At 55.2% G+C, this 25385-nt stretch overlaps 1 protein-coding gene across 1 annotated transcript in view; it reads left to right on the forward strand.

The window, feature by feature from the left end:
- The window catches only part of LOC140918433 (glucagon receptor-like), a 41194-nt gene extending 16739 nt beyond the window's left edge, over positions 1-24455 (forward strand). Inside the window, exons 2-14 of the mRNA XM_073362814.1 lie at positions 1400-1561; positions 4040-4136; positions 5712-5819; positions 12243-12364; positions 13050-13156; positions 13585-13741; positions 14862-15021; positions 15757-15817; positions 16757-16826; positions 17720-17808; positions 19065-19203; positions 20159-20200; positions 21147-24455. Coding sequence (XP_073218915.1) covers positions 1484-1561; positions 4040-4136; positions 5712-5819; positions 12243-12364; positions 13050-13156; positions 13585-13741; positions 14862-15021; positions 15757-15817; positions 16757-16826; positions 17720-17808; positions 19065-19203; positions 20159-20200; positions 21147-21218 — 1302 coding nt within the window. The 5' untranslated portion in view covers positions 1400-1483 and the 3' untranslated portion in view covers positions 21219-24455. The remainder of the gene's footprint in view (positions 1-1399; positions 1562-4039; positions 4137-5711; positions 5820-12242; positions 12365-13049; positions 13157-13584; positions 13742-14861; positions 15022-15756; positions 15818-16756; positions 16827-17719; positions 17809-19064; positions 19204-20158; positions 20201-21146) is intronic.
- Positions 24456-25385: the final 930 nt, after the last annotated feature.

The raw sequence follows: 25385 nt of genomic DNA on the forward strand, positions 1-25385 counted from the left end.
CAGGGCAGGCAGGCAGCCTGCATGAGCCCCAGTGTGCCGCCGGACTTTTAGTGGCCCAGAGATCACGATCGACTGGCAGAGGCTCCCGGATCGACAGGTTGCTGACCACTGATTTCGATAATGGCATAGAGAGTATACTTACAAAGTTTGTGGATGATACCAAGCTGGGAGGGTTTGCAAGTGCTCTTGAGGATAGGATTAAAATTCAAAATGATCTGGACAAACTGGAGAAATGGTCTGAAGTAAATAGGATGAAATTCAATAAGGACAAATGCAAAGTACTCCACTTAGGAAGAAACAATCAGTTGCACACATACAAAATGGGAAATGACTGCCTAGGAAGTACTGCGGAAAGGGATCTGGGGGCCATAGTGGACCACAAGTTAATATGAGTCAATGCTGCAACGCTGTTGCAAAAAAAGTGACCATTCTGGGCTGTATTAGCAGCAGTGTTGTAAGCAAGACATGAGAAGTAATTCTTCTGCTCTACTCTACGCTGATTTGGCCTCAACTGAAGTGTTGTGTCCAGTTCTGGGTGCCACATTTCAGGAAAGATGTAGACAAATTGGAGAAAGTCCAGAGAAGAGCAACAAAAATGATTAAAGGTCTAGAAAACATGACCTATGATGGAAGATTGAAAAAACTGGGTTAGTTTAGTCTGGAGAAGAGAAGACTGAGAGGGGACATGATAACAGTTTTCAAGTATGTAAAAGGTTGTTACAAGGAGGAGGGAGAAAAATTGTTTTTCTTAACCTCTGAGGATAGGACAAGAAGCAATGGGCTTAATTTGCAGCAAGGGAGGTTTAGGTTGGACATTAGGAAAAAACTTCCTAACTGTCAGGACGGTTAAGCACTGGACTAAATTGCCCAGCGAGGTTGTAGAATCTGCGTCACTGGAGATTTCTGAGAGCAGGTTAGACAAACACCAGTCAGGGATGGTCTAGATAATACTTAGTCCTGCCATGAGTGCAGGGGACTGGACTAGATGACCTCTCAAGGTCCCTGCCTGTCCTATGATTCTATGATAGCTGGGGGATGGGCGATATCCACATCCCACCTGTGGAACCTTGTGAAATGCTCAGCCCCTGCTGCCACACGGATGTGCCGTGGCGTTGTGGGGAGACTCTGGCTCTGGGCGATGCCCCACATGGGCTGGGGCACTGGTTTGCCTCGCCCCACCACCGCTGCCCATGTTCTGGCTGGTCTCAGTTCTCTGTGGCAGCGGTTAGCCTTCCTATACGCATACTAGGATGGCTCTGCTCTCCTCCAGCTGTGACACAGGGAGAGAGGGTCCAAGGGGCAAAGCGCAGCTGCGGCCACGCTGCAACTGGCAAGCTTAGCGCTCGCCTGAGTCCACTGCAAAGTGATCGCTCCTACTCCCCTTCTGTCTCTCTTCCAGCACCCAGGGACCCCGGCTTGGCTCAGCGACCCTCGCACTGGGGCCAGCAACTGGTCTCTCTCCCCCAGTCTCCAGTGGATAGCCATGAAGGGCGTGTTCTGCTCCTTGTACAGCTGGATGCTTGTTCACCTTGCCTGGATGTGTCTCCTTTCCTCCATGCAGGTAAGGGTGCATGCACCTGCCAGGTCTCATCAGCACCGAATCCCAAAGCTGGGCTCCGTACCCATAAGCCTCCGCCCCTCCCCACAGGGGCTGCCCTGGAGAGGCAGGCAGGGGATTCTAGGCTCCCCCTCTTTCCAGCCCACCTTATGGAAATGTTTAATAGGGAGGGGAAATAATTTCCCAAGGATCCTGGTAGATTCTCCATCACTGGCGACTTTTAAATCAAGATTGGTATTGTTTTAAACTGATTTGCTGTCGTCGAAGAGGGATGATTGTGATGCAGGAGGTCAGACAAGATGATGACAGCTGGTCTGGGAAGCTCTGACTCTGCCCTCAGTCACTGTTCTGTTCTGGAAGATGTTCCCTGCCCAGCTCAGAAACAGCCCCCAGCCCGGCTCACAACCAGTTAATCCAGGAGAGATTCCGGCCCAGCCACTGAGTGTAACATGAGTATCGCCCCGGGGCAGGAGACAGGCCTCAGGTTGTGTGGCCTGAAGCTTAGCAGATTGGGGCTGTCTGACCACAGAGCTGGAAGCGAGTTCCAGAGCTGAGGCCCCTCCACTGAGAATGCCCGGCCCACACTGTCTAGGTGCTGTGGGCCAAGTTCATCCCTAGTGTCACTCCATGGAAGCCTGTGGAGCAATGGTTACACTGGAGTGAACTTGGCCCAGTGGCTGCATCCTCCCAGAGAATGGTCGGGAACGCTCCTGCCATTGCTCTAGAGACCCAGCGCCGCTCTGCTGGTGACAGCACAGAGACCATCCAGCCCTGGGGTCTGCACCGGCTGTCCCCAGCCCTAGCACCAGGGAGGGCCAGAGCCGCGAATGATGAGGCCTGCTTGCGAGAACGCCGAGCTGATCTCCTCTGCCCTGGCGGTGCGGAGGGAGAGCCGGGGGTTGTCTGGCCGCCAGGACCCAACTCAGATCCTCCATGGGGTTTCCCTGGAATCTCATTAAATACCCCTTAATGTTTTCAGGATGATAGGACCTGCTGCTCCCTTTCCCCAGCTGCCAGTGTCCCCTAATCCTGACCCAAACACCCAACTATACCAAGATTGGGTTCCCTACCACTCTCCCGATGGCCCTCAATCCAGAGATTGCTCTGCCAGCCCTGGGCCTCACCCACAGCTGTGCCCATGGTCCTCAATCCAGCCCTGCACCACCTGCCATTTCAGCCCTGGGCCCCACCCACAGCTGTGCCGATGGCCCTCAATCCAACCCAGGGCCTCACCCACAGCTGTGTCAATGGCCCTCAATCCAGCCCTGCACCGCCTTTCATTTCAGCCCTGGGCCCCACCCAGAGCTGTGCCCAGGGCCCTCAATCCAGCCCTGCACCACCTGGTGTTCCAGTCCTGGGCCCCACCCACAGCTGTGCCCATGGCCCTCAATCCAGCCCTGCACTCCCTGCCGTTCCAGATCTGGGCCCCACCCTAGGGTTGCCAACCCTCCTGGTTTGGCCAGGAGTCTCCCAGAATCGGGCTGTATCTCCCGGAGGCTACTGAAGCCAAACCGGGAGATTTTAAGCCGCTAAAAGTCCAGTGGCCCAGTGGGGCTAAGGCTGGTTCCCTGCCTGCCCTGGCTCCCTGCCGTTCCCGGAAATGGCCAGCATGTCTGGCAGTGGCTCCTAGGAGGAGGTGTGGCCAGGGGGTCTCCGCGCGCTGCCCCTGCCCCAAGTGCCAACTCCGTAGCTCCTTTTGGGAACAGGGAACCGTGGCCAATGGGAGCTGTGTGGGCAGTGTTTGCAGGCAGGGTGAGCACACAGAGCCGCCTAGCTGCTCATGAGCCTAGGAGGCGCTGCCAGACATGCTGCCACTTCTGGAACCCACCTGAGCTAAGTGCCACCAAGCTGGAGCCTGCACCCCGAATCCCCCCTGCACCTCAACCCTCTGCCCCAGTCTCCTCCCAGCTGGAGCCTGCATGCCAAACCCCTCCTGCACCCCAACCCCCTGCCCCAGCCCTTAGCCCCCTCCCACACCCAGACTTGCTCCTTGCGCCCGAACCCCTACCCACACTCTGAACCCCTTGATCCCAACCCCCAGCTCAGAGCCCACACCCCATCTCACACCCCAACCGTCTGCCCCAGCCTGGTGAAAGTGAGTGAGGTTGGGAGAGAGCGAGCGACGGAGGGAGGGGAGCTGGAGTGAGCGGGGGGTGGGCCTTTGGAGAAGGGGCAGGGCAGGGGCTGGGGCTTGGGGCAGAGGGGGCAGGTGGGGGCAAGGGTGTTTGGGTTTGTGCGATTAGACAGTTGGCAACCCTACCCCACCCACCGTTGGGCCGATGGCCTTCAATCCAGCCCTGCACCCACTGCCATTCCAGCCCTGGGCCCACCCACAGATCTAGCCTCTGCCTCCTCCTGCATGCTGACCAGGCTGAGTGAGTGGGAAGGGGCTGCATTTTCCATGGCGGTCCCTGTGCTCCAGGCAGGGCTGCCGGAGCCCTGGGCCGGCGCAAGGCTCTAACCTGAGCTCTGTCCTCCCAGCACTGCAGAGCGAAGGTTCTGGAGAAGACCTTCGAGGAGTGGATGAGATACCGGGACGAGTGCTTGAAGAAGCTGGCAAATGATCCATACCCCACAGGTAGTGCAGCCCGCAGGGGCAGTGCTGGGGGGTTTGGAGACCGTAAGCATAGTGGATTTGCTGACTATGGCCACGTTCCTGCAGGGGCGGCTCCCTCCGAGCGGGGGCTGTCAGGATCTGCTCTCAGCTTGGACCAGTGATGGCCACAGTGAAATCTTGACTCTGGGGCTGGAGCTGAGACACTCGGAGCGTGCCTGCGCTTTTGCAAGTGTGGGGAGAGAAACTCCCACAGGCCAGCCCTTTCCTGGGGACGAGGGCTAGGAGCTGGGATGTTTCTGATGACATGACAGTCCCTGCAATTCTGCCCCCACCCCTCCACAACTGCCAGAGGCTCCCCCGCCATGGCTCATTAATACCGTCACCCGCAGTGCTGATTGCCTCATGGCCATTCCACTGGATGGCCATGGCCAACCCCAGCCAGCCCCTGGCCTGCTGCCGCAGCTAAGAGCCACCTGCCGCAGCTGACGCACCTGCCTGCTCAAAGCCATTAAGAACATGGAGGGGACCAGGTGATCCCCACCCCCACTAGCTAATTACGGCCCCCAATCTGTGCCACCATGGGAAGCACCTGCCCGGCTTGCACCGCATTAGCCACCATCAACTCATTGTGACGCCACCATGGCAACTGGCTGCATGTCCAAGGTGAGGAGACACAGAGCCTGTCTCATCACAGGCTGAGAGGAGATGAAACAGACACATGGGCAGAGGTTTGCAGAGAGTTCCTGGGTGGCATGGCCCTCACAGTGTGGCACTTGGAGCTCTGGGTGCTGAAAAGAAGCAAAACATGGTGCAGGGCTCCAGGAGACAACTCAGCTGGGTTGCCTGCTCCCTGGGAAATCCTGTCCAGGGCCCAGGCCGATAGCCGGCACTCAGACTAACCCATGAGACAGCTGCCAAGGTCCCAGGCCCCGCTCAGTGTGAGGGCGGGCAGGATTCTGGGACTTTGGCCATCACTGGGCATTGGTGGGCTCTAGCCTTTGCATTGTAGTAGTACCTTGGGGCCCCAATCAGAGGTCAGGGTCCCACGGTGCTCGGCGTTGTGCAGACACGGAACAGACAGTCCCTGCTGTGAGCAGTGTACAGACCAAGTAGGGCCAGTTCCCAGGGCACGTGCACACAATCACTGAAGCTCGCATTGTTAAAGCTAAGTCTCAGCATTTTGATTCGAGGAGCTCCCAGTAGTAGCCTGGGTCACTGTGACCATGAGAATGGCCAACAGGCCGTCAGCACCCCACGAAGGCAGGTGTGGGCCTGAGCCGAAGCTCAGGGAAGTCAGGGCCCAAGTGAGTCCCAGGGCTTTGGATGAGGCTCTCGCTAAGAGCAGCAGCTGCTGGCTGGGATGGCTGGAGAGCTGTTTGCAGAGTGGCTTCTGGGTGGTGGCAGGTGGAGAGTTCCACCAAGTCGGCAGGGGAGGGGAATGAGGAATGCTCACAGCTAACAGGTGTGACTACCTGCAATTCCCGCGGCCAGGCTGTTTGCAAGGCCTTTGTTAGCAGATGATAGGAATGGTGCAGACCAGACACTGTGCAGACTGCTGGCTTCTCCCCTCCTGAGCTTTGCCTTTGTCCTTCAAAGGGCTCTACTGCAACCGGACGTTCGACATGTACGCCTGCTGGCCAGATGGGAGTCCGGGCAGCACCATCAACGTGTCCTGCCCTTTCTACCTGCCGTGGTTTGAGAAAGGTAACACCCCAGTGCCCTGCTCTGGAGTCTGGCATCTGACTTCACAGGGGGTCACAATCCTCTCCACTGTAGAGATGGGGAAACTGAGGCAGACCACAGGGAGCTGACTTGGTCAGGGTCACACTGCGAGTCAGTGGCAGGGCTGTGAGTAGGACCTGGGGATCCACTTTCCCTAAACCCTCAGGGCCTTGCACACCTCAGGGCATCGCTCACCCCTGCACAGAGTGGGTGTGAAACACGACCAGGTCTCCCCCAGTGAAGCGTCTCACTCTCACTAGGCACTGGTGAGTGACTGCACAAGGGGCTAGAATCAGGTGCCTGGCACCTCCGGGGAGGTATTCAGCAGTTTAGTGGGGCTGGGTCATGCTGCCCTGTGGCTGGGTCATGCTGCCTTGGGGCTGCATGCTCACTTGCAGGGGTGCCTTTTTGCTGTGCCTGCATATGGGGAGGGAGGCCCATCACCTGCCCCTGCCCATGGGGTAGGAACAGCCCCTCTCTATAGCACTCCCCACAGCTCGGTCAGCTTGACCCATGGCTCTGTCGCCTCACTGGGCCACTCACCCAACCCAAACAGCTGCAAGCAATGGCCCGACAGCCTGCACCAGGCCCTGTAGCCTCATCACCCAGGGTGAGTCTGCGAGGGACGGGAGAACAGCTTGGAAACAGGAGAATCCACCTGCCTCTGCAGCCAGAATCCCCTGCAAACAGGCCCTGTACTCAGCCCCCAGCGCAGGGTAACCATCTCCCCCACACCACCCTCTGCCGCTCTTACGCGTCTCTTCCTCTGCCAGCGGGAGCCCAGAGGGGCAGCCAATGCACAGCGAGAGAGGCTGTCATGGGGATGCTCCTGGCCTGACTCCAAGGGTCTCAAGGGCCAACCTGGCTTTGTGGCCTGATCTTACAGAGCCATGTGCCAGGCTGTGCTCATTCATTCCACGCTGGGAGGAGCATCTGAATGTTGCGGTGGTGCTGTCAGCCCTTTCTGGCTCCCCCATCACTGTAGGGGATTGGCAACAAACTAAACCAGCCATAGGCCCCAACAGAGGGAGTCCCTGTGGTAGCATAAACCAAATGTAGCCCAAGTGGCAGAGGCCAGTTACTGCAGCCAACTGGACTTTTAGCATCTGACGGGACGCTGCCAGGTTCCCTTTTTGACTAGATGTTCTGGCTGAAAACCAGACACCTGGCAACCCTACGCTAGTGGCTGGCTTATTATACACATGATAACACCCCCCCACACACACTTTTAATTATTTACTACACAACTTACAAAACAATAAGAATACCTGGTAATGCATTTCCGATCGCCAATAACAGTAAAACAGTGTAAAGAGGCACTCAGTCACTGTTACGCTATATAATCTTTTATACAGATAGGTGGACATTTCTCCCATATAGAACCCCACAGTTCAAGCTCTGCAAAAGGGGATTCAGCCATCCGTGTTGCATTTTCAGGACCCACTTTTGGGTCAGACCGGTCATTCTGTGATTCTTCAACCGTCTGTTCACGAGGTCTGTCTGTAACACTTGATATTGTGTCTGGCGGCTTCCCCTCCAGACTTCCTTTTTCTCAGCTGATCCACATGTTGGCGCACAACTGTGCCATCTCCCAGAATTACTGGGTAGGACTCTGGTCCTTTAACGTCTTGAATGGCCCCTGGCATCCAGTTGTGACCAAAGGTTTTCACATAAAGGACTTCAACAGTAAAACTACATTTTTTAGCATATCTGCTGCTTTTGCTTGTGTTGTTTTTGCTGTATTTTCCCCACTAAGAATGGATGCATAGGGTCTAACCTTGACTTTAGTTTCCTTCCCATTAACATCTCCGCTGGGGACAGGCCTGTAGTAGACTGCTGTATTATCTGACAATTAATGAGACACTCTCATATCTATAGTACCCCCAAGTATTCTTTTAATACCCTCTTTAAATGTCTGAATTGTCCATTCAGATAACCTATTTGAGGATGGACGGAGGTGTCGATGTAACTTGTTGAATGCTGTTTTGCTTCATAAATTTTTGGAATTCCATGCTAGTAACATCTTCCATGATCTAATACAAGCATTTCAGGTAAAGCATAGATCCTAAAACTGGTCCTTACTTTTACTATGGTGGCTTCGCTAGGGGATGTATTCATGGGTTCCTACCCATCCGAAATGTGCACACACTAGTACTGAAAACAGTCTTCCCCAGGAATGGTCCAGGATAATCGATGTGCACTGTTCTCCAAGGCTTCTCTGGCCACTACAAAGAATGGAGTGGTGTCACAGTAGAAGCTTTGCAACTCTTTTGACCAATTTAACAGGCTTGTACCCAAACTCTCAATGTCCGTATCCATCTTTGGCCACCACAGGTAAATCTGGGCTAACGCTTTCATTTCATACCTGCTTTCGTTAGCCTGTTTAGCACTTCTGCTAAATGTTGTAACTATTTTGTGTCAGTGGTATCTCTCATTAGTGTACCATCCAAATATACTGCCTCCCGTGGGGTACACTCACTGCTGTGGTGCTTCCTTGTGGCTACATGTGGGGGGTTAGTTCTCATCCAGTCTGGTGCCCCACTTCCATTGCTCATTTGCTAGCTCTGCGATCTCTCTCTCTGGACTTGGGGTGCTCCCTCTTCATGACTCGACCCTCTGGCCAGGTCACTATAGCCCTCCCTTTCCAAGGTATCAAAGTCCCACTGGATCAACTGTCTCAGGCAGTCTTCTGATCCACTGCCAAATCTGTGCCACTTTCCCAGTGGCTAGCAGGGGAACCCAGGCCTGCCCACTACTCCAGGTTCCAGCCCAGGGACCCTATGCCCAGCAACTGCAGTCTGCTCAACCTCCAACCTGTTGCCACGCCTTGGCCTCTTTCTTAACTCTTTTCTCTATTTTCTGGCCCATCTCCACTCCCCATGGTTACTTCACCCCTCTCGGCTTCTTGCCTGAGTCTGCAGTCGAAGGCAGGATCCCAGGACCTACTCTCCCCCTAGAACTCCTCCTTGTACCTAGCCAACTCCCCTCCTCTCTAGGGAGTGACTGCAGAGCTCCTCCCTGCTGCCCACCTCCTACCACCTACTTCCTCTCTTTATAAGCCTAGCCCAGCTCTTACCCCAGCTGGGCTTCGTCAGCCATTAGGCCTTATCAGTTCCTGGCTCTTCTCCACGTGCCACCTCTAAGGTTAGTTGGCCTCTTTCACCTATTCAGGCTTGGGGAGGGGGGGTAGACACCCCATCCCAAACCACATGTGGAACTCCCTGAATGAATCCCTCCATGCTTCTTTGGAAAATAGCAGGAGCTGAGGGCACCCCAAAAGGAAACTGATTATTTTTAAACAGGCCTTTGTGAGTATTTACAGTGTCTTAGTGCTTTGTCCTGGAAGAAGAGTCCATCTGTTGATAGGCATGGCTCATGTCTAACATAGCTCCTGCTAAAACTACAAACAGATCCTCAGGTTTTGGAATTGAGGACTGTTCTAATTGTGAGACCCTATTTACAGGCAATTTACAGTCCCAGATATTGTACGGCGCCATCTGATATGGTACGGCGCCATCTGGCTTTAACACTGATACTATTGGTGCAGCCCATTCAGAAAACTTTATGGGAAGTCTTTCTGGATGCTACAGGCCAATGGAAAGGACACCAGCACTCACTGGTTCAAATTCTGGGATGCTTGTGATGTCCCAAACAAAGACCTGATTGAAGATCCACCAAAGGAAGTCCCGGGGTTTTGCCTTCCCCATTGGCAGCAGACTGTGCTCAGCCACATGCAGACAACACACAGAAGGTGCAGCTATCTTCTCCACTGATGGAAAAATCAAAGAATCACCGAATTGTCACTGTGGTGAGGTACAAACCATGCAACACATTACAGACAATTGTCGCATTCACGGTTATGGTGGTGGCACAAGAAGGATCCACCTGGTTCAAAGCATTAGAATGGCTTTTGATTCACCAGTTTCAGTTATAATCCCAGCCTGTTGGTTTTCAAATGCCATACAAAAGAAGAACAGGCTCAGTAATACCAGTTGCCTCTAGTCTTTTTAATTTCAACTTTTTGTTTCATAACAGAGAGTACAGATCTGGGTTTGAAATAACAAGGCGTGACATTTATGTAGATTTTTAGCAGTCGTGCCTTTTAAGGTGCCCCATTCATCTTTAAATACTCCTTATATGTATTTAAAACAGTTTCCAGAACTAGATTATCTTCTGATTTAAAGTGATGCACTTTTCTCTTCCAGTCCAGTGAAAGGTCATCCAACCATCCTCGACCAAGCAACTTTGGGTCAGGGCCTTCAGCCATGAGCAATGGTGGATGCCTTATTTGGCTCTGGTGGGAAACCTTTGCATTGGTGGCTCCCAGTATCTTTATTGCTTCTCCAGTGTTTCATTTGTTGTGGAGGGCAACAAAAATGATAAGGGGGCTGGAGCACATGACTTATGAGGAGAGGCTGAGGGAACTGGGATTGTTTAGTCTGCAGAAGAGAAGAATGAGGGGGGATTTGATAGCTGCTTTCAACTATCTGAAAGGGGGTTCCAAAGAGGATGGATCTAGACTGTTCTCAGTGGTAGCAGATAACAGAACAAGGCGTAATGGTCTCAAGTTGTAGTGGGGGAGGTTTAGGTTGGATATTAGAAAAAACTTTTTCACTAGGAGGGTGGTGAAGCACTGGAATGGGTTACCTAGGGAGATGGTGGAATCTCCTTCCTTAGAGGTTTCTAAGGTCAGGCTTGACAAAGCTCTGGCTGGGATGATTTAGTTGGGGATTGGTCCTGCTTTGAGCAGGGGGTTGGACTAGATGCCCTCCTGAGGTCCCTTCCAACCCTGATATTCTATGATTCTATGATTTTATCCTGTTTCTGCACTGGAGATGGTTCGCTATCTTTCCACAAGGTCTCACATGCTTCTTGGTTCATAATAGTCATGCTACATCCCATATTTGAGCTCAAACTGTGCATTTTTCCCCCACTTACAGTCAGTCCAATATGAATGGGATCTACTTTAGGAATATTTGTTTCAGTAATACTATAAATAGGATAAGTCACTTCTTCCTCTTCTTTTTCATTGCTTTCCTTCTCCAGTACCATGGCTATGAGGCTGCTTTTCATCATGGTTTATGCCTCTGCTTGCTTGGTTTTATTTTGGCATGGTCTTCTAATATCTTCTAACAACAGTCGATCTGTAAATGTGACATTTTTCATGTTTAAATCTGCAGACCTTTCGGGTGTGTTTGCCTCCACAATGATAACACTCCCTGCTACTGATTGGATCACTTTCCCAGGTTGCCTGGCAATTTTGGGCACAGTACCTTGTGTTCCCTGAAGGCTCTTCTGAAGGCTTCTGTGACTTGTATTTGTAAATCCTGTATATTTTTCTTTGCAGATTCCATAGCCTGGGCTGATTTCAGAGCTGTTTCAAATGTAATTGTGGTTCAGAGGGTAATCTCCTTTGCATTCTGTCATCATTCATGCCACAAACTAATCTGTCTGTTGGCATTTGTGTCAGAGTTACACCGTAATTACAATCTTGAAGGAGCTTCCTCAGTCCTGACACAAATTTTCCTACTGTCTCTCCCTATTTCTGTTCCCTGGCTGTTGGGTTGAAATGGTTTTTTAACAGATTTACTAGCTCATCAGAAGTTTCATCTCCAGGCTTTTCAGGGGTTAACAGGCCCCTACACTGCTGAATGTGATAGCTTTCTGCTTACCTTCATCAGTCATAGCATTAGCAGTGACAAAATAAGATAATATTTTGCATTATTCTGCCCAAATTTGCGGATTAAATGGTTAAATGGTACCAAAGGTTGCAGCCAGTTCCCTGGTGTTTGCGAGGATACTAATGCACATACTAATGTACGCTTGCGTTAGTATGTGCTGACCCCTCAAGTGGAGACAGACCCAGGTATCACCCTTTCATCTGGTGATTCCTGGGTGTGTCTCCACTTGAGGGGTCGACTCCACTTCATCACCACAGATTGCAGCTTAAACCAAATGTACTCCAACTTCTTTGAGTATTAACAGCCTCTTTAGTCAGCCAACACACATCTATCCTGGCAATAGCTCCACAGTTGCCAACAATGCACAACACAACCCTAGAACAGCCACACATTTCCTTCTTTAACTATCTGCCTACTCCCCTGACTTCTTTGCCAGGCCTGAAGCAGAGCTCTGTGGAGCTGGAAAGCTTGTCTCTCTCACCAGCAGAAGTTGGTCCAGTAAAAGACACCATCTCACCCACCTTGTCTCTCTAATATTTGAGATCAACATGGCTACAACACTGCAAACATACCCCTCTTAGAGGCTGGTTTATTATACACATTATTACTGTCCCCAGGATTGCCTGTTGTGGGAAGCTCGGGGGATCAGGCTTTTGTCTGAGGGGAGTCCCCAGGGGAAGGCAGTCAGGCTGAAAGGTGACCCTGGTGTGCTCTGTGTCTGCAGTGAAACATGGGTTGGTGAGCCGCAAGTGTGGGCCAGATGGGCAGTGGGTGATGGTGAATGGAACGCAGCCATGGAGGGACTACTCCCAGTGCGAGGAGGAGATGGAGTCCACCATGGAGGAGGTGAGGCTGCTGCACCTGATGGGGGGTGCCCCTGGCTCTTTCTGTGCCAGTCCCCTGACACCCCAGGGGCGTGTGCTAGGGCCCAGCCAGGCCTGGGCTAGGCTGGGCTGGGAGGAGTGTTGGTGTTGGGGAGTGGGGGGACACAGGAGCCTGAAACAAGAGGGATAGGTGGTGGTGAGGTGTAATAATGCACAGGAGGATGGGAGTGGGGATGGGTGTGCTATAATGCATGCTGGGGAGGGGAGACCATTCAGAAATAGAGTTAAATGTAAACACAGGTGCACAGCTCCCTCCCCATCTCTGCTCAGTCACATGCCGCCTCTCCCTTCTTGGGGTGCTGAACCCCACTCCCTGCTCTCCCCTCCATGACGAATCCCATTGTTTGGCTGGGGTGGGGGTGGTCACAGCTTCCCACTGAGCCCCTTAGCCCCACTCCTGGAGGCCATTCAGGAGGCCATTCAGAGGCCCTCGCCAGGCTGGGGAGCTCAGGACTCAGCTCCCTGGGGTGGGGAGGGTGTGAGGTCAGGCTCCAGCAGCCCAGGGACCCAAGCCCACCATCCCATGGGACTCTGTTTCAGCAGGGCAGCGCATCCCCCAGTGGGCACTTGGAGTGCGGGGAGGCCGATGGGGGCAGGGGTGGCAGAACTGACTGTCTGCCTCACCGGGTCCCCTTTGCCCATGCCAGGAAGGGGCCCGCCGGCTGATGGTAAGTTTCAAGGTGCTCTACACGGTGGGATACTCGCTGTCGCTCCTGGCACTGGTCTCTGCTCTGCTCATCCTCACCATCTTCAGGTAGGGCCTGAGCCTGGGGTGCGGGTGCTGTGTGTGCCACACTGGAAGGGCATGCGGCGGGGCGGGGCTCTCCAGCAGGACGGGATGGAGGGGAGGGATGATCCTGTGCTGGGCACGGCGCGCAATGCTGCTGCGACTGACTCTAGCATCGCAGGGGAGCTGTTGCACCATCCCTTACAGTGCCTCCTGCTGGGACAAGTAGGCAGTGAATGAACTGTGAGCTTGGCACAGCCAGCCCTCCTGCCTCTTTCCCTAATCCTGCTTGGAGAGGGTCGGATGGCAGTAGCTCAGTGCTCCCCCTGGGCCTGCAGTGCCTGATGCAGGAGAGGCTGGGCTGCTCTAGGTTACAGAGCCCTTTCCCAGGGAGAAGATGCATTCTTTTTCCTCAGCTCTCCAACGCTGAAAGCTGTCTCTCTCCCTGGGCCTAGGAAACTCCGCTGCACCCGCAACTACATACATGCAAACCTCTTTGCCTCCTTTGGGCTGCGGGCCATCTCGGTGATTGTCAAAGACGCGCTGCTGGAGAAGCGGTGGGGCATGGAAATCCTGCATGTTTCTGACTGGGAAGCGCTGCTGAGCAACGAGGCAAGCCCACCAAAAAACCAAGTTCTCCTTGGGTGGGGGTGGCATCTAAGTGCCAATGCCTGTGCCCCCCCCTCCCTGGCCAGCCATGGTGGCTGCCCGCTGTACCCCAGGTCCATAGCCTGACAGCTGGCCAGGGAGGCTTGACTTGGGGCTTCGGATGCAATCGGCGCTCAGATCCACCAGCACCCAGAGATCTCACCCCCAGCCCCAACCACTAGGTGGACCTGGGAGAACTCAGAGGAACCCTCTGGGCGGGTGCGTCTATTGGCTCAGCCGGAGGGGGGTGCTGCCAGTCTCCCACAGGTGAATTTTTAAAAGCTGTTGAGGATCCTAAATCAGCACCGCAATACGTGTGCAAGCGTAAAAACCTCCACCCAACAAAGCAGGGGAAATCAGCTCCTCCTTCACTGGCCTACCACAACCGGAGTTGATGGATCCCTTCCCCCTTCCTCAGGGTGGGGTAGCCCAGTAGCTGGAGCACTGGCCTGGCACTCAGGAGACTCAGGTTCTCTCCCTGGATTTCCTGATGGATGATCTTGGGCACATTGTGTCCCCTTTCTGTGCCTCTGTTTTGCCATCTGTAAAATGGGTGTCATGATAGAAAAGTGCCATAGAACTGGTTGTTGTTATTTTAACAAACCACCCGCTGCCCCTGCAAATGCTTCCCACACCCTATCACTGAGCCAAGCAATGACGTTTCCCCTGCTGGCCAAGATCCGCTGTGCCTTCCCTCCCATCTCTCCCCAATAGCCCACCTGGCTGTGTCTCTGACAGGATGAGAGTTGGGCACTTTGCTCTGGGAGATGAAGCCCTGAATGTGAACAGGATCACCACAACAGAGCAGCAGGGGAGAATGCCCTCTGGTGGGGTGATGTAGCCTGGCTCTCCCTGCCACTCCTGGTCACATCCATGTTAGTCTGCCCAGCGGCGGGCCGTGCCTGGTGTCATGGTGGGCACAGAGTGTGCTGGTTAATGGAGACTCCCGGGTGGGAATGGACAGTGCTCTAAGCATATTCCAACTGGCTGCATTTGTAGCCCCAGGTCCCCAGCTCAGAGCATCCTAGTCTCCTCTTCCTGCACAGTTACTTTATCTCTCTCTCTCTGGGGCGCCTCTCCGCAGGCTGCAGTTGGCTGCCGGGTGGCTCAAGTCGTGATGCAATACTGCATTCTAGCCAATCACTACTGGTTTCTGGTGGAAGCTGTCTACCTGTACAAGCTCCTGATTGGAGCGGTGTTTTCCGAGAAGAACTACTACACGCTCTACCTGTACCTAGGCTGGGGTGAGAAGGAAGATGGGAGTGAGTGTGAATGGTGGCCTGGGCGTGCATGTGTGTGTGTGGGGGGTGTGCACATGAGGAGGCAGCGTGGTGAGGGTGTGGGCATGAGGTGTGGGTAGGCAGTGTGGGGATGCATGTGGCATGGGTGAGTGAAATGGGTGTGGGCCTGTGGTGTGGTCAGGTAGCATGTGCGGGCGGGCATGGGTCTGGGGATACATGTGTATGGTGTTTGCCAAAGTGAGTACTAGAATTACAGAGGATGTATCGGGGAGCACAGGGGGATGTGGGGCGCTTCAAGAGGGCAGAGACTCGGCCAAGTGGGCAAGTAGCCACCAGGTTCCCCACCTGGGTGACTTGGCAATGGACTGACACCCAAGTGGTTTTCATTCAGTTCTACGTGCCCATCAGACAGCAGCTCACGCCCCTAAAGCAGGATCACTGCTCACAGCTGATAGCGCCTCACCAGGAGGGTTAATAACTTAGTGACATGGATGAGTGGTGCCCCCTAGTGGTGCATGCATGTCACAGGAAATCCTCGCTAGGTGGGGAAAGTGGAGGATTGGGGTCGTGGCCTATCCTCAGTCCCTCAGGGATAAGAATCCCGTGGAGGGCAGGGGCAGGTCCCTGTGTGGATCTGGGCGGGGAGAGAGGGTAGGACCCCCCCTTCGGTTTGTGGGAGCTGCCATCTCAGTTCAGGCAGGTGCTTGGTCTTCACAGGGTTTGCTGTGTGACTTGCAGGAACCCCCGTGGTGTTCGTGGTGCCGTGGCTGGTGGCCAAATACCTGAAGGAGAATGCAGAGTAAGTGCAGACGCTCCTCGCTCTGCTTCCCCAGCAAGCCAAAGCTCCATGCTTCATGCCGCCTGGGTTCTAGTAGGGAGCAGCCATGGGAAAGGCAGGGAGAGCTCTTCCACTGAAACGAACGTGCATTGACTGCTGGGGAGCGGGGCATCTGATTCCTCCACTGCCATGGCCCACCTCGGTCCTGGTTTGACTCCCCTAGGGGTGAGGGAAGAGCTCAGCCTCCAGGGCTTGGTCAGTGCTTGGCCTCCCTGGTGGGGCAGGGCTGGTCATGAGTGCTGTGCTTGGAGGTGCTTTCTGGGACGGTCTCTGCATAGTGGGAGCAGAGCAAAGACCCACCCACCTGATTTCCCACAAGCCACCAAACGGGGCTGGTCACTGGTGACCTGGGCCCCTGGAACAGTGCCTGGGAGTGAACAGCTCCATCTGCCAAGCCATGGAGCTATTGGGGTTAAGCTCTCAGCCTCAATAGCCCAACCATCAGGAGGAGACATGAAAAGGAGCCCATCCCCAGCCTGGCCAGTGGGACTTGTGGGCTGACTCCTGGGGGTAGTGAGCTCCAGCTGTCAGGGAAATACAGGCCTGACCTTCCAAGCTTCTGATGCGTCCGGTCAGAGGCACCCTCCTCCAGGGTGTGGGGCAGGGAAAGAGATTGTCTTTCACTAGCCCACAGCCCACCAGGTTCCTGCAGTCCCTGCCCTGGCCCCTGCAGGTTAGCTCCGCGGGTGGGTGGGATGGGAAAGGATTCCAACTCCTAGAAAATGGGCAGGCTGGCACAGCTGGTGATAGTCATTCCTGGTCCACCGGGATGTCCCAGTGATCCAGTGCCAGTGCTTTCACCTGGCCCCGCTCTGGCTGTGCACCCCAGCGTGGATAAAGCACAGCTCTCCTGCCTGCTGGCTTCCCGATGTTTAACTGCATGCCTCTCTCGTGCTGCAGGTGCTGGGCTCTGAATGAGAACATGGCCTACTGGTGGATCATCAGGATCCCCATCCTGCTGGCGTCCCTGGTAGGTGATCTCAGAGGCCTGTGATGGGGGGTTACATATGAGGCATGGTGTCTCTAAGATGACAGCAATCAGTCTCCTGCAGTCACTGACAGTCTGGCTCAGCTCAGAGGTTGAACATGGCCCAACGATACCAGCAGCTCCTGCTGTAGAAAACACCATCCCTAATCCACAGCAATGCACCCTTCCCTAGTGACTTCCCCACGAGCCTGCCCTGGGAGGGAGCTCAGCATCATTGTCCCACTGAAGAGCTGAGGAAAGTGAGGCACTGGGGAGCACTCAGCCAGTCAGGAGCAAGCACCTACACTTGGCTTGCAGTCCACTTGTCTAACCACTAGGGGGTGACAAAGAAAGGAGACTTGTCCCTGCCAAGTAACTAACCCGAGTGAACCCCTCTGATGAAAAGAGAAACACCCGTATGTGGGGCCCTGGCCCTGGCCCCTCCAGATTCCTGACCTGGATGTCGGGGCAAGCAGAATCAGGCCCCCAGAGATGCCATCCCACATGATCTGTTGAGCCCAGTGCATGCTGGGAGAGGGCTATGCGAGTCTAGTGGGGGCCAGGTGGCTCCCCAGGCCTGCCAATGGGCTCGCTGTTGAGTCTCTAGGGATGTTCGTGCTGCTCCCTGCCCCACAGATATGCTTGCCATCACCGTTACCCCCTGCATGTCCCTCCCCCTTGTTCCTCCAGAGGTGCTGAGTGTGACCCGCTTCCCTTCATGTTCAGCTGCCCCCGCTCTCAGAGGCCGTCACTGTCAGAGTGACCTGGGGAGCCCAGGAAGGATAAAGGGTGTGTGTGTGTGTGTTCAGCCTACGCACCCCCCAGGGCTGGCCCAGACAATATGCAGAGCCCCCTGGATGAATACAGAAGTAACCCTCCGCATTCTACCCCCACAGATCAATCTGCTGATCTTCATGAGGATTCTCAAGGTGATCCTGGCCAAGCTGCGTGCCAGCCAGAAAGGCTATGCGGACTACAAGCTGCGGTGAGCTGTCTGTGTGTGCACCTGCTGGGGATGACTTCCCAATGGGTGCCTGTTGCGCCGGCTGTTCTGGATCTAGCTCCCCGGCATTGTAAACCCAGGTCGGTGGGACCCAGGCCCGTGGACTTGGTGTGTCCAAGCCTGCGCGTGTGTCCACATTGCATTGTAAGCCTGGACCTGGGTCTCGCTAGAGCCTCCATCCCGCACTACACAGACCGCCTGAGCCACATTGCAAAATGCTAGGGCTTGGATCCCAGTCCAGTGGGATGCAGGCTCGGACCCATCCCCTGGGTGGGACCCAGGGCTTGAGTGCTTGCTGGCTGAGTTGGACAGATTTGTGTGTGGACCATAGGGGGGGTTGGGCTCAAATCAGCGTCCGAGCCTGGGTTCACACTGCATGCATGCTGCACTGTAAGCATGCCCTTGGAGGTCTGGCCACACAACCCACTGTCATGCAAATAAGACTGAGATTTTGTCAGCCATTACAGCAGGTTGCGCTAGCAAGTGGCTGTTAGCACAGGGTGTATGTCTGTGTGTGTGTGCACAACAGATCAAGTCTGACCTGTGTATCACAGGCCCCTGAACACTCCCTCCCCCCATATATGCCTACAGGCTAGGATGCCAAAGCTGTACTGCCCACTTGTCTGGCTTGAGGGTCTCGTTACAACGTGGGGATGCGGCCCGTGGTTCCTCCATCATTGGTACCAAATGGAGCACACTGTGGCCACCATTGCCCATGCTGAGCACCGATCCCAGCATGACATGCTCCAGCTCAGCTGAGCAGCCTGACCGCACAGCATGCTGGGACCTGTTGCCCTCTTGGGCAGGAGTGGTTGCAGGCAGGGGCAATGATGATGTTTGAGTGGGTGGGTTCACTGGCCCCTCTAGGGGCTGGAAGGACATCGCCTCCCGTTTCACACAGGGCAGTCCCCCCGAGCGAAGCCTCCCAGCTCCTCCCGCTCTGCTCCCAGAGCAGCATCCTGCTCGCCAATAGCTGACTCTCCGCTTCCCAGCTCCAAAGCACCACACAGCTAATAGCTCGTGAATCCTCTGCACTCCCAGGCAGCGATTACCCCAATGTGAGACGCCAGACCCTTAGGCCAGGCTGGGACTAACACTCCATCTATCTCCTCCAGCCCTCAGCAAAGACATTTCCGTATTTTTTCTCACATGTCACCCCCGCTTTCCTGCCCCTCTGAACATAGGGCCCCCCGGCCCTTCCGTATGAACTCTGGGAGGGGGATCTCGTCCTCTTTCAGGCTGGCCAAGGCCACGCTGACCCTCATCCCCCTCTTTGGGATCCACGAGGTGGTCTTCATCTTTGCCACGGACGAGCAGACCACGGGCATCCTGCGCTACATCAAAGTCTTCTTCACGCTCTTCCTCAACTCTTTTCAGGTGAGCCGGGAGTGCTGCAGCATCTCCACCTCAGGCAGGAGCAGAGAGCCTGTCCCCCTCTTCCCCTCCTTGTGCCACCATCACCCGGGGGAAGCATGGCCCTTTCCCCTCCAGTCTGGCCACATTAGCCCATCAGCCCTGCTCGCCAAGCTGCAGCCCCTCTCCTGGCTCCTCTGTTGGTGTTGGGGAGCAATGGGGCGTCGAGCTGGGCTGCTGCTCAGGAGCCTCAGGGCCCACACAGTCACATGCCTTCCTTGGGCTGGAGACAGGCTGGGCTGTGCCCTGCACTGATGGCCCCTGCAAAGCTGTCCCAGCAGCTGCAAGGTGCGAATCGGTGTCTGGCACCTGAAGTGTCGTGCTGTGCCACACTCCAGTCACCTCCGACTGTGTCTGCTCGGCCCACCCCTTTCAGCGTGTATGTAACAGCCCTGTGTGGCTGGCCTGGCGCTCCTGGGCTCTACCCGCCTCATCCCATCGCTTGGAGCAGCCTGGAAATAGCAGGCCTGTCCCTGCCCGCTGTTAGAGAGGTGTACGTGCCCGCATGCTGGGCTGGCGATGACATCCGCATGCGCTGGAGGGAGAGCCCCCTGTTTGGGCAGTGCGTGGCCATGGCAGGCACAGGCCAGGGGCCTGTCCCTGAGGAATGCACCCATGGGCTGAGGGCTGCCCCTCGGGAACCGTACTCTCCCTGTCCTGTTGTAACGCTGCACCATGACCTGCTGGGGGGATGGTGACTTAGGTAAGCACGTCGGGACGGGTTGCTGCTGTGTCACGGTGTGGGTGGGTTTTCCCCTCCAGCTGAAGCCAGTTGGGGTAGCTGGGCGTACTGCATCCCGAACTGGTTCTGTAGGATGCACTGAAGAGCAGCTGCCAGGGCCTGGCAAAGCCAGGCTGTCTTCTCAATGGGGAGGAGGGTCGCTGTGCTGCCTGGCTCACCCCTGTGCTTTCTCCCCAGGGTTTCCTGGTTGCTGTGTTGTACTGCTTTGCCAATAAAGAGGTAGGTGCCCCTTTGTCCTGCTCCCTGCAGGGGGGTTGCTCTCTGGCCCTGCAAACACCTGCAGTCGGGGCTCTAACCTGAGCTGTGCTCTGTAGCCCAACCCTGGGTCTTCTCTCCATTACTCTCCTGCCAAGCTACTGCTGATTTGCTGTGTCCTGAACTCAGAGACCATGTACCACTGGATAGCCTGGGTGGTTAGGAGCCTTTGATTCTACTAAGAACCTGTCAAGCTAAAAAACAAACAGATTTTATTGGATGCATCCACCCTAGCTTGGGTAGGGGCTGCCTCATAGCATGGCTCCCAATTAGGGTTGCCAATGTTCGTTGGATGTGTTCCTGGAGGTTTCATCTCATGACATGTAATTAATTAAAGATTAATGTTTAATTCCTGAAGACTCCAGGACAATCCTGGAGGGTTGGCAACCCGTACTCCCAACCTGTTTGCAGTCCAGGACCACCGAGTCAGGAGTCCAGAGATCTGTATCTCTTTGCTGCCACACCCATGCTTAATTCAAAGGGGAGGCCTCACCCACAGCTCCCAGAATGCAATGCTCTGTCTCAATCAGAGCACCCAGCAGCTCAGATCTGTAAGTTGCATTTCTGTGCTAAGCAAGAAGGCAGCCCTAGGCCATGCTGCAGAACTGGCCTTCCCATCCCCTGTGGCCACATTGCTCGTGGGCCAGCATGCCCCGGGGCTCACATAGGAACACAGCAATGCTGTTTTTCAGTCCTTTGGGGCAGGACCTGCCTCTTCCTATTGCATGGGCCAAATCCCTCCTTGCAGCAACTCCACTGAAGCCAGGGCCTTGTACCTGTGCTGAGTTCAGCCCGCGCCTCTGGGACTAATGGAACTTAAACCCTATGCAGGCCTGGAGCAGCAGCTGTGAACCTCCCAAGAGGCTGTGAAGGAGAAGAGTGTCTCACAAGCTCCTTTCCTCCCTCCTAGGTGAAGTCAGAAATGAAGAAGAAATGGCAGCTCTGGAAGCTTGACCATCCAGCGCTCTGCTGCGCACAGTGATGACTATACTGCCCTGCCGTTGGCAACCTGCCTGGGAAAGCCACAGGAGAAGGTCTGCCCCCAGCTTGATGGCTGGGGGAGTAGGCCAAGAGGCCTGCCATGCTCCCGAGCCACGGAGGGGATGTACCTTGTACTGCATCTCTGCAGATGAGGGCCTTGGGGATTGTCTGTGCACCAGATGCCGTGGAGGGCCAGTCCAGGGATGGAGAACAATGGGCCCAGCTGGAGCTGCAGCAGGGTAAAGCACCTGTTTCCCAAACATAGGCGCATCGGGGAACCGCGGGTGCTGGTGCAAGCACTCCCTGAGCTGTGGAGCAGAAGCTGGGATCCTGCAGGCCTGCCCTGCTGCAGAACAGCCGCTCCTGAGGCTCCGATGGGGCGAGGGACACACGGCTCTGGAGATGCCCTCAGAAGACATGGAAGGCCCTGAGATAGGGCCCTGCTGTTTATGCTGCACTGCATAACAGGACACCAAGGGTGTGAGGAAACAGCCTCCTGACTCCTGCTCGCATCCTCTGCTACCTGACCCTTGGGTGCAGCACCCAAAATTTACCTCTACAGGATGCACCCTTCATCAGGCAGCACTGCATCCGGTGAACGTCCATCCCCAGCAGCACTGCTGTCACCGGACCCCCTGCTGGAGTGAGACACGCAAACCTCAGCCCATGGGGATGGAGTCTGACGGGGTCAGGACTGTCCGAGGACAGGCCAGACTGCAGCAATGAGACGCTGCTGTGATTGCTGTGTGGTAGTGGACAACAGTGGCTGCAAGTGGAGCTAGGCCTGTGGCTAAGCCTTTAGTCAGAACTGATCCAGGCCTCCACTCGGGGAGCTGGAAGGCTCACACATCTGATCCATGGGGGTGGAGTGCTCACCCTGTAAATCGGGGACACTCTGCTCCCTCTTCTGGTGCTGCTCTCCCCAGCTGTTAGCCGGGGAGACATTTCAGAAGCTGGAGGGCTGGGACAGGCCTGTATGCTTAGCCCCAGGGAACCCCATTGTGGGTTTGGGCAGGTTGCCTGCCTGTCGCTGGCCCATACGCGAACAGCAGGCTGGCTGGGACTGCCTGGCACGGATGTCTCATAGCTGAGTGGCAGGGAAGCCAGAGTCGCTGGCGAAACACGGCGCAGCTGACTTGTCTAGCCTTGCGAGGTCTGCCTCAGGGGGAGGAGGGAGCTCAGAAACCCAGATGGTTTCTTTTCATCACTCAACTCCTTCAGCACACTGGGTCTGGGCTTTCAGCCCTCTTGCCCCAGCCCCATGGTAGATCCAAGTCAAAGATCCATCATCATCTGCCTTCCTCTCCTTCCCGTTGCCCTGCTCAGCTAGCCCAAAAGCCTGCTGTTCCCCCTCCTCTTCAGAGCTGCCTCCTGCCCAGCTGAACTGGCCAGAACTAACTGTCTTAGCCAACCCCTCTCAAAATAGCCTCTAGGCACCTTAACCTCTTTAATATATTTATCCTCTGAGCATGGCCCTGCCTCCCAGGACTGGTGCTGTCCCCACTTTTCACAGATGAACAATTGAGGCTAGAGAGATGCATGTGTGACCCAAGGTCAGGCAGGGGCAGAGCTGGGCACTGAACCTGGCTCTCACCAGTAGACGCTGGTCCCCTGAGCCACATCCACCTTCAAGTGTTGGGTTTGAGGCGGGTAACTTGTATAGCGTAGGGGCAGGCAACCTCTTAACACTGAGTGGTCCAACTACGTTAGACCCTAATAACCTGATAAGAGCGTTGAGGTCGGGTTGCATCAGTCATGACAACACCTCGCCCCTCTCAGGTCAGGTTCTGGTCGGCTGTGATCGAGCTGGGTTGGGTCAAGCTTTAACGTTAGGCGCAAGCAGACCTGCTCATGAGTCCTAGGCTAGTGCCCTACCCCTGGGCACTCCTTCCTCTCTGCCTTGGCCAGTGCTAACCCCCCTCTTTCTTCCATTGCTGCAGCAACTGAAAAGTCCCAGGCTGGTACAGCTAAACAGGCAACCTGCTCCCGTCAGGCAGGCTCACCCATCCTCCGTGCTCGGCAACTCTGCCGCTGGCGATAGGAAAGGGCGGGAGATTCTGGAGCTTGCCAAGCAAGGGGTTGGATTTGCAAACTGTTCTGCTTCCAGCCCAGGTGGCAATGGCCTGGCTGGGGCAGTACAGTCAGCTACGTTCCCGGAGGAAGTGCAGAGCATGCTCTTCTCTGGGCCCCCTGAATCCAGATTGACAGGGCTGGAGTCCAGTCTGCTGCTCAGCCCCAACCTGGGGCCTCCTGACCCTGGACTATGGGCGTGTAGTCTCCATAGCCCAGCCAGTCCTCTGCATCCTTGCTGCAGGTGCTGGGAAGAAGCCAATGATTACTTCCTGTGATGTGGATCCTGGGGTGCGAGGAAGTGGGCTGGGACCAGCAAGGCATTTCTCCTAGATCATTCCAGAGCCCTCCGCTGGGCGCAGCTTCTGGTCTGGGGCGGATTGCAACTGGTGCTCTAGAGGTGGCGGGAGCCCCAGACCCCATGGGCTCTGCTGTAAATCATGCCAGTGGTGTCGCCCGCTGCTGCCCACGTGCCTCAGGCCCATGCAGTTTACGCACTGACCTTCCTTTACAGGGCTGCACTTCCCCATCTCCTGGTGGACAAAAGCAGAATCGTGCCCACCAGCTGCCAACTGCCAGAGCTACGCCTGCCTCACTTGGATTCTGAGCCCTCTCCTCTGAGGGCAGGGACGTGCCTCCTGGCAGGGGGGCAGATGCCAGCAGCTGCCAGAATGCTGCCCGTAGTTGCCCTCACCTTCAGTAGAAGGATGCGTGCTGTAGGGACCACGGCTCCCCCCAGGCAATGCTCCAGCAGCAGCAGAACAGACCACAGCTCCCAGGGAGGAGGCAGGCTGCCCCAATCTCTCACTTTATGCAATTTATGTCCAGGTGGCCCCTCAGGCTCCTGGCAAGTTGCCAACATGGCTTCTTGGTAGCAAGTGGTGTCTAAGTACCCCAGGCAATGCAGTGCTCTGTGGAGGGGCTGGATAATGCAGCCCTTCCAGGGAGTTGTGGGAGGGATTGTTCTTGGGATTTTACAGGCTAGCAAGGAGCCATTCTAGCTGTTTCTGGGCTCAGCTGGACCCGGCTTTGAGGCTGGAGGGAGTTCTGCAGGAGCCCTCGGTAGCTGGTCAGCTGCTAAGGAGCACCAGAGCGTTTTGCACATTGTCTTTTCACGTGTAAATAAACGTTTATTTTTTCAGCAAAGGAAATGTGCACTGCTGTTTTGGGGGGCTAAGTGGGGGTGCGGGGAGAAAGCCACCTGGGCATAGAGGGAAAGGGGTAGGAGCTCCAGGGCATGAGCTGGGCATTGAATACCTGAATCAAGCAGGCAAGTGTTTGACTGGCTTCTTCCTGTGGCTCTGGCTGGCACCCACCTTCCCTCCATCTGCACAGAGCACCATGTTCACTCCTTAACCAGAGCAGCAGGTGAAAATCAAACCCTGCTGACCCTGGGAGTGACTAATAACCCCCTGCAGAGAATCCAAAACACCACAAGCTCTTCCTTGGCTTTGTATTTCACTCAGCTTGGCCCACACCCTCAGAGCAGGCAGCTTCTCACCCTACTGAGCCATGGGGCTGGTCAAATTCTCCTCCATGCTAGTATAATGCTGCAGAATCTGTCTCTTGTTTGAGCCTGAGCCAAAGTCCACTGCAGTTCATGGAATGATTCTCCAACTCCGGTCGCTTTGGGAGCCACGCAGCGCAAGGTAAGCTGCACGCCAAGCCCTGCCCCAGCCCAGAGCCTGCACCCCACACCCAAACTTCCTCCTGCACCCCAATCCAGGTGCATCACTTTATTTTCATTCACTTCCTGTTACTTATAATATAGGAGGAGGATGAAGAAAAAAATGAATGAAAAACACAGGGAAGATAAGAGAATGTTCTTTTTCTTGGCTGGGTCCTGAGGGCGGGGGACACCTGAAAATGAAGCTGCGCCCAGGGCCCCACTAACTCCAAATCCGCCACTGCTGCCAGCTAGGCGGAAAGTAGTTAGGAAGCTATGTGGCACATGGACAGTACTGGCCAACTCTAGAGGAACAGGCAGCGTCGACCATCAAGTCCACAGCATAGGACACCTGCATATAGGCTTGAACGTGCTGATCAGGAAGCTTTGGTGTGGCTGGAGAGAGACTAAGTTCAAGCCACTTTAAAAACC

This window comes from Lepidochelys kempii, chromosome 10 (assembly GCF_965140265.1).
Source record: "Lepidochelys kempii isolate rLepKem1 chromosome 10, rLepKem1.hap2, whole genome shotgun sequence".
Lineage (NCBI taxonomy): Eukaryota > Metazoa > Chordata > Testudines > Cheloniidae > Lepidochelys > Lepidochelys kempii.